The sequence below is a fragment of the Otolemur garnettii genome, unplaced genomic scaffold (genome assembly GCF_000181295.1).
Source record: "Otolemur garnettii isolate 467f Iridium unplaced genomic scaffold, OtoGar3 scaffold00008, whole genome shotgun sequence".
Lineage (NCBI taxonomy): Eukaryota > Metazoa > Chordata > Mammalia > Primates > Galagidae > Otolemur > Otolemur garnettii.
The window spans coordinates 36,280,318-36,289,248 of record NW_003852403.1 but is presented as its reverse complement, the minus strand read 5'-3'; the positions used below and the strand labels follow the sequence as shown (position 1 = coordinate 36,289,248).

General features: G+C 38.4%; 1 protein-coding gene across 2 annotated transcripts in view; it reads right to left on the bottom strand.

The window, feature by feature from the left end:
- Positions 1–1,474: 1,474 nt before the first annotated feature.
- RPP30 (ribonuclease P/MRP subunit p30) overlaps positions 1,475–8,931 on the bottom strand; it is a 32,892-nt gene continuing 25,435 nt past the window's right edge. Inside the window, exons 11-12 of one of the 2 annotated variants that reach the window (XM_012801442.2) lie at positions 4,968–5,066; positions 1,475–2,688 (exon numbers count right to left, since the gene is read on the bottom strand). In XM_012801442.2, the coding sequence (XP_012656896.1) occupies positions 2,651–2,688; positions 4,968–5,066 (137 nt within the window). In that variant the 3' untranslated portion in view covers positions 1,475–2,650. Of the gene's footprint in view, positions 2,689–4,860; positions 5,067–8,931 lie in introns of those variants that run through there. The other variant, XM_003783693.3, reaches the window with a different exon arrangement.

The window sequence follows — 8,931 nt, the reverse complement described above, 5'->3', positions numbered from 1 at the left end:
TTCCTCACATACCCCTTCCTCAAAGAGGGTAAAGGAGAGAAAAGTAAATGGTTAAAGGTTTTTTTTTTTTTTTTTTTTTTGAGACAGAATCTTGCTCTGCAGCCCTGGGTAGAGTGTCATGGTGTCTTAGTTCACTGTGACCTCAAACTCTGGGGCTCAAGCAGTCCTCTTGTCTTAGCCTCCTGAGTAGTGGGACTATAGGCACCTGCCACCAATGGCTGGACAGCTCTTCTATTTTTAGTAGAGACAGGGTCTCACTCTTGCTTAGGCTGGTCTTGAACTCCTGAGCTCAAGCAATCTACCCACCTTGGCCTACCAGAGTGCTAGGATTACAGGACTGACTGAGCCACCACACCAGCCAGTTAAAAAGTTTTTGGAATAGGAATAATGAAAGGGAAAAGGGGAAAAAAAAGTTTTGTATTGCCATATAGAAACATTTGCACTAATAAAGATGTAGGGAGGGCATGAGAGACAGTATTTGAGCAACATTAACTCTTTGTTAGCTCTGCTAATGGAAAAGATAAACACTCAGGGAAAAGTTCCAAGTTTTTAATCACAAATAGTCAAATTTCTGTAAGCTCTGTGCTTTCTCTTTGAACCAATTCTTTAACTCCAAACTTCCTTGTGTTTGCTCTCTCAGTGAGGGGGGCGTGGACAATCCTGGAAGTGGTTCTGATCTTCTCTTACCCATCCCGTTACATCAACCACCAAGTCCTAACAAGGGCGCAACCTACATAGCCCGGTATCCTCTCCATGCCCTCCCATGCGAGGTGCCCTTACTTCCCATCTGGATTGCCCAAACAGCCCTCCCTGGGCTCGGGGCCTCCAGATTTGCTTACCTCCAGTCTGTTTTTCAAGTTGCAGCCAGAGTGATTTTTCTGAAATGCAAACCCGATCCAGTCACTCTCTTTTTAAATGGCTTCCCATGTCCCTCTGGATGAAATAAGAATAACTTAGTCTTTTAAAACCCTTAAAATCTGGCTGCTGTTAACTCTTTACTTTTATTTCTCCTTAGTTTCCTAGCCAAATTCTAAATTTCAACTCTACTGAATTTTCAGTTCCTTAAAAAAATCTAGGCACTTGTTTTTGTTTTCGCAGACTGTGCCAGCTCCTAGGAAGGCTCTCCTTCCCACCCCAGCCCACCCACTGCATTTCCTAACTCTCATCTCTCCCCTTTGGTCTAGCTCCATTTCCTCTGGGAAAGCCATCCTTGAGAACTTGGATTTTTAGTTCCCCCCAGGTGTGCTCTGGTTGCACCCCCGCTCCCCTGCCATGTCATAATGTCTATCATGCTGCCTTTACCTCCCCCCACAATAAATGAATTTTCTCTCTTTTTGAACAAGCAATACTCATTAAATATTGAATCAATACAGAAATGAATAACAAAGGAAGCAAACATCACCAATAATCTTAATTTCATGGCATTTATTTTGATCATTTCTGTGCACATTATATATGGGTACTGTGTATCTAGTTTTATAACTTTTCCAATTAAACAACTTATTCTAGACATCTTTATACATAGTATTCTTTTATTTCAATGTACAATGGATTATTTAGCTAATCCTTATGTTTAGCTTGTTTCCATTTTCACTTTATTTTAGATGTTATTGCAGTGAATATCCTTATCCATGTACCCTTTATACCTAACAAGTTATTTCTAAAGGATAAATTTAGAGAATTATCTATAAGATTGCTATCAAATTAGATCCCCTTCCATAAGACATTATGGCCTTTCCCCCAAACCTTGAAAATACTTGTTTTATAAATATTTTTTCTTTTGTTTTTCAAGCTGATCAGCAAAACAAAGATACAGTTTTTGATGATTTCCCCCTAGTGACTAGCGAAGTTTGGCACCTTTATGTTTACTGGGCATTAATTTTTTTCAAATCAACTTGATTTGCCCAATTTTTTATCCTCAGGCCCCCTGGAAGCAGTGCTCGAAATGAAGATTCTTGTGAAAGTGATTTATTGAGAGTGAGTGAAGGAAACAGAAGAGGGAAGAAGAAAAGTGGCACAGTTGTGATTTCAGGAAAAATCCACCCTCAGCTAAGCCCATGGGGTGCTCGGGAGCATGAATTGGAGCTAATCGGCAAGGTAAAGAAGCTGGATGAATTAATTGAGTGTCAGAAGAGAAATGGTCTCAAGCTTGCCTTTCTTTGCTGTCATGACACAAAAGTGAACCATTTCTATACCATCGTAAGTGATGAAAATGGATTCTATTTGACAATTGCCAAGTGTTTGGCACAAGGGTTAGATAAAGATGAAGTGCTGACACACAGTCCCAAACCTGAAGGCATTCAACAAAGCTAATGGCGTCTGTCTGGAGATCCAGCACTGGTGTTGTCCACTAGGGCTCCGTGAAACCTGGTCACTAGATTACAGCAGATTCTAGTGCAACCAAGCGGATGAGATGATGAAGATGTTTGTGAGTCAGCAGCTGAGACGTCAATTAAGACAGGCTAATCGTCTTACAAAAGATGCTTGACCGCATGTCACGCTGCTCAAACGGCACAAACTGGACTTGGAAATTCTATCGTCCACCATCTTCACCAGACCTTGCAGCAACTGACTCTCACGTCTTCCAGGCTTTGGTCCACTTCTTGCAAGGAAAAATATTCAATTCTCATCAAGCTGTGGAAAACGTCTTTCATGATTTCATCACCATTTGCTCTCCAGGCTTCTTTGCTGCTGGTATAAACAAGCTACCATTAAGATGGCAAAATTGATCTAACCCTTGTGAGAACAGCCCACATCACAAAGTCCCAAAGCTACAGATGCCAGGTGGGGGGGGGGGAGTGGAGAGAGGGGAACACTTACACACTATTACTGGGACTGCAAACTAATAGAGCCTTTTTAGAAATAAGTATGGGGAATCCTCAAAGAGCTAGAAGTAGACCTTCCATTTAATCCCACAATCCCATTACTGGGTACCCAGAAGAAAAAAAATCATTATACCATAAGGACATTGGCACTAGAATGTTCATCATAGCTCAATTTATAATTGACTCCAAGATGTGGAGTTAACCCAAGTGCCCATCAATTCATGAATGGATAATAAAAACTGTGGCATATGTATAATACAGAATACTATTCAGCTACAAAAAGATGTAGACTTTACATCTTTTATATTTACCCAGATGGAGCTGAAGCACATTCTTCTTAGTAAAGTATCACAAGAATAGAAAAGCAAGTATCTAATATATTCAATACTAACATGAAACCAATAGATAAACAACTACACCCTAATATGAGAGAAAAACAAAATAAAATTCAAGAGGGGGAGATGGAGGAGGAAGGAAAGGGGAGGAGGGAGGGCTATTGGTAAGCTCTCACCTAATGGGTGCAATGTAAGGGAATACCACATATCCCTGGGTGAAGGGCTCAACTACAACCTGAACTTTACCTAACTAATGCGAACAGTGTAACCTAATCATTTGTACCCTCATATTAATTTGAAATTAAAAAAAGATGGCAAAACTGTGTCCATAATTTAGGTGCACATTTTAATGTACTGCTTCTTGTTTGATATGTAATAAACTATCCTGGATCTGAAATTGGACATTCCATACTTAATAACCTAAAGGTTTTTATTGTTGTCACTTTTAAAATCAGGAGTGGATTTCAAATTGTATCAAATGTCCTTTTGGCATCCATTAAGAGGATTCTGATTCTTCTCTCTCCTTTTTTTTTTTTTTTGCAGTTTTTGGCTGGAGCTGGGTTTGAACCCACTACCTCTGACATATGGGGCCGGCGCCCTACTCCTTTGAGCCATAGGTGCCACCCCCTGATTCTTCTCTTTTAACCTATTAATATCATAGTATACACCAAATTAAAAAGAACTGAAATATCGGGATGGCACCTGTGGGTCAAAGGAGTAGGGCACTGGCCCCATATACCAGAGGTGGCGGGTTTAAACCTAGCCCCGGCCAAAAAAAAAAAGAAAAGAACTGAAATATCCTTTCACTGCTGGAATAAATCTCACCTGGACACAGTCTATTCCATTTTAGTGGTTTCCTTTTGCTATATTTTACTTATTCATAAGTGAGACTAGTATCGCTTTCTCTTTTTTTAAACATCCTCAGAACAGTGTTCTTTTTCCTGTTTAAAAAACTTCTTACTCAACTGTACCTCTTGCTCTACTCCACAGTGTTTTGGGGCCTTTCCATCAATATACCACAAGTGCAGATATTTGCCTCAGAAAAGGCTACTTCAACTTAACATGATGATCCTATTTAAAAAACATCATTTCCAAAGTTGTCTGAGTCCAACGCTTTGATATTTTTAATAAGGCTACTAGGAAGAGCAGTGCTAGGTTTGGAGGGGTTTCCAACTAAATAAATGGAAGGAATCCTGTTTCAAAGATCTCATAGAGGTGGAAAGCAGCAAAGAAGGAGGCCGCGTGTAATTTTATACACACATCCCTCTCCTTCACAAACTTTATACCAATTCCTTTTAGAAAGAATGCTGACTTGATGAATACGTGAAAGAGAAGCTTAACACGGGAACAGATTAACTAAAAGTCAACCCACAATAAAACTTGTAATAGTTCTCAAAATTACGTTTTGAGTGGTAAGATTAAAAAATAGTAAGCTGTGGATATCTAGTAAAAAAAAACGTGAGTTTTTAAATGAACAAGAAATGTTTTTAAAGAATCTCTTAAAATACTGAAACATCTTCAAGTATACCTGAGGTTGTTTTTTACTTACATGAAGGAGAAACAGTCTGTTTCTATCCTAACGTACATCTAAATTCATTACGCTGGTAGCCTTTTTTTTTTTAATGCTTCACTAGGTTTTGTTTGTTGTAATGACTTGAATATAAAACTGTTTTTATAGAGTATTGATTTCTATCTCCAAATGAAAACGGTAAATCATGCAAAAGTTTTATTTTCATTGTGGCTGACGAACTAGAAAAGGGAAGAAGGAAGTGCTGACAGAGACGGGGGCATTCCTTTCAGCCCTCACACTTGGCTTTCTTGCAGGCTGGAAAAGAATCATCATCCCCTTCTGACGGCCGAGGTTTCTTCACTGTAGAAATAATTCCAAAAGCAGTTTTTCTAGTTTCTGTGAAAGAAACAGGGAAACAATAAAGGCTGAAATTAAGACATAATTAAAAATAAGGTAGTTTAACAAGTAGCATCACATTATTTTGGTTTACAGCACCGGTAAGTAATAAACCGTAACGAACTGGGCGCTGGTTTCATTACATGTTATTATCTTGTTTCCCAACATACACATGTATCAGGAGTAACATCTAATTCATTCCTAAAGATTACCCAAGGGTAAAGCTGCAGGGCAGTGTTATCTCAAACGGTCTGTTCATGGCACCTTACGCACCAAATCACAGACATCAGTGTAGAGATGCTTTATGCACAGTAGAAACACAGATCAAGACAGCAAACACAACACTCAACTGTATAGCTCCCATGGTAGAGTGTGTGCTCATCTCATTTTACAGCACATATTCTACCTCCCTCAGGAGAGAGCAATTTACTTTTGAAGGATCGATTACACAGCATTGCCAACCCCCAACAATGGACTCGTTATGTAACAGGTGTCCAAAAAATACTTGCTGAATGAATAAAATCAAACTCATACATATATCGATGCCTTATATTACTAATGGTAACAAACAAAGAAAACTACGATGCTTAGACCATGTTAGCAGCAGAGGTCAACTTAAATTTAACTAGCTTCTGTTAAAAACCCAATAATAGGCCAGGCACTGCGTCATTTACATGGAGTATGAAGATGCCTAACAGACAGTAAGTACTTCTTCCTACAATTCATTCATGGGATAAGCACATGATGAGCCAATAGAACAGGAATGAAGGCACCCACAAGAATTAACCACTTGGATGAATCAATAAGGTATCAGAGAAAATTAACACTACTAGGAATAGGAAAAAAGGAGAAGAAAGTATTCTTTTACAAAGGCATGAAGAAAAAGCTAAGAGGAACCTAGGTGAGAATATTTAGGGTACACTATGGCTGGTGAAGGAGTATGAAAAAATTAGGAGGAAATAAGGCTGGAAGGACAGCTTATGAAAGACCACAGTGTCATAAACCAGATTCACTTTGTCCTTAGGAAACAGAGAGAGACTGTGACAAAGGAGCAAGATACTTATTAGCTACAAAGGCGGTTGAATCAAAAGAGTTTGATGAACAAAAATTTAGTTCAGGATTATTTCTTTATTTCAAGTAACAAAAGTAAAATCAACTCTAAAGTGTTGTTAAGCATTAACTTTCCATTTATAACAATTTATTTACCAAGCCTACCTAGTCTCTGCTAGTTATGTGAAAATACTTCAATTAATAAAATGGATAAAACAGCTTTCCAGGTCATTAAAATGACAACTTAATGAAAGAACCTCAAAACAGAAATTGTCAATAATTTCCATTTCACCAAATAAAAATGTCACATTTGTATCATGATGTTTCTGAGTAATAGTTTTAAATCAGTTGTATAAATAAAAATATAAAAATTGTGAGAACCAGAACTTTGTAACAAAACCAAAATGCATTAGTTTTTTTTTTTTTTTTTTTTGAGACCGAGCCTCAAGCTGTCTCCCTGGGTAGAGTGCCATGGCTTCACTGCTCACAGCAATCTCCAACTCCTGGGCTCAAGCGAGTCTCCTGCCTCAGCCTCCCAAGTAGCTGGGACCACAGGTGCCTGCCACAGCGCCTGGCTATTTTTTGGTTGCAGCTGTCATTGTTGTTTGGTGGGCCCAGACTGGATTCGAACCCGCCACCTTAGGTGTATGTGGCTGGTGCCTTAGCTGCTTGAGCCACAGGTGCCGAGCCAATGCATTAGTTTCAAAAGTATTTTAGTTCTATCTCAGATGTGCCTTATTTTTATTGCACTATTATTTACTCCTTAATCTAAAATAACAGATTATAAAAACTGGGGACATTCATCACTCTATTTAAAAGTAAATTTTAGCATCTTTTAAAAACAAATTCATTTTTTTGTGATAGCAAGAAGTTACATTTGTATAGGGCTTTAATTTATAAAATGTTTTCACATATACTATTTCCTTTAATCACCCTGCTAAGGGAAATCTAGCTCTAAAGGAATTATCTGCAAGTGAACTACTCTTTTGCTCATGAGGATTTAAGGCAGGTGTTCCTGGTGGGGTGTGGAGGCTTACACCTGTAATCCTAACTCTTTGGGATGGCGAAGTGAGAGAACTGCTTGAGCTCAGGAGTTTGAGACCAGCCTGAGCAAGAGTGAACCCCAACTCTATTAAAAATAGAAAAACTAGCTGGGCATTGTGACAGGCACCGGTAGTCCCAGCTACTTGGGAGGCTGAGGCAAGAGGATCCCTTGAGCCCAGGAGTTTAAGGTTGCTGTGAACTATGATGCCATGGTACTCTAGCTTGGGGCAACAGAGTGAGACTCTGTATCAATAAAAAAAGGCGGGTGTTCACAACAGGTCCATGCTGGTACAGTGGCTGATGGAAGATATAAGCCTTGTCAATCATAGACCAAAGACTTTTGACGTTGAACCTCTTTCCTCTATCATTTCCCCATAACCTCTTAAAGATTACAATTCACTGGTTTCTGGAACTTCACAGAATCTAGTCCTGATTCCCAGTGGCAAGCCTTCCAATGTTGACAGCCAGCTATAATGTGTCCTGAGTCTATAGTGTGCTAGGTAGATATGCCTGCACTGGCATCCACGACTTCTCTGATCTTGGTTAACAGATGGATTAAGCACCTATCAGACATCTTTTGCTAGTGCCAGTGTGCTTCCTGTCACTAAATATGGCACTCAGAATGACACGGATGACATGTGAGATTTCATCAATGACAGTATAATAAGGAGACTTCTGACACCCTTTGACTCAGACTCCTTTTTACTTTGAAGGTAACCTAAGCTGAATTAGCAAGCTTAGGAGCACATCACACTACTGTTTCACTCTGATGCCAATACCAACTAAAACCAGGGTAACTATAATTTATCATCTAGATTAGGATACTTTTCAGAAAACAGACAAGTGTTAATAATTTTACAGGAATAGCAGGTATAAATCAGGACTGTCCCAGGCACTTTAGGATGAATGGTAATGCCATCTAAAGTCCACAAGACTTGTTTTGGTTTAGTATCTATAAAAGCTTGACTTTATACATCATATGTTGAATAGTTTTTTGAAGTAAAATGCAGAACTTCATGCTAATATAGTGAATAGGTCTCTCAAGTGGAAATAAGGTCATTAAAATCCAGACACAACACATGAGCCTGCAGTAAGCTAACTGTGTGATAAGTAACAGGCTACATGTAGCAACTTATTCTGAAGTTGAAAATTCATCTGGATGATATCAACTGAACTGCTTCTTAACTACAATGAGTTCTAAAAATTACAAAGAGAAGACAAAATAGCAGATCAAAACTTTAAATTTTTTGTTTTAATAAAGCTTCATCTTCATTTTCCAAAGTTTTCAACAATTAGTTCTAAAAATTACAAAGAGAAGACAAAATAGCAGATCAAAACTTCAAATTTTTTGTTTTAATAAAGCTTCATCTTCATTTTCCAAAGTTTCAGCATACTTCAACTTTTATCATCTTATGAAATAAGAAATCAGTGGGTCCAGTAGTGGAAGTGAGGTAAAGAGGTACATATACAAAATAGAAGTAAAAAACGTACAGTCAGCACGTATGTGACCATGTAAAAAAATGGGAAAAAAAACACTCAGAGTTGCAATTAATGCAAAAGTTAGTCAAGTTTGGTTGGATTTTTAAAAAGCTGTTTTTGGACTGGGTCTAGAGCTCAGAGGTTCCTTTGACAAAATATCAACCTTGAAATACGCTGTTTGTGTTTTCCTGACAAACTAATTAACATATATTTGTAACATAATGGCTCTTTTTTTTTTTTTTTTTTTTTTGAGCCGGAGCCTCAAGCTATCCCCCTGGGTAGAGTGCCATGG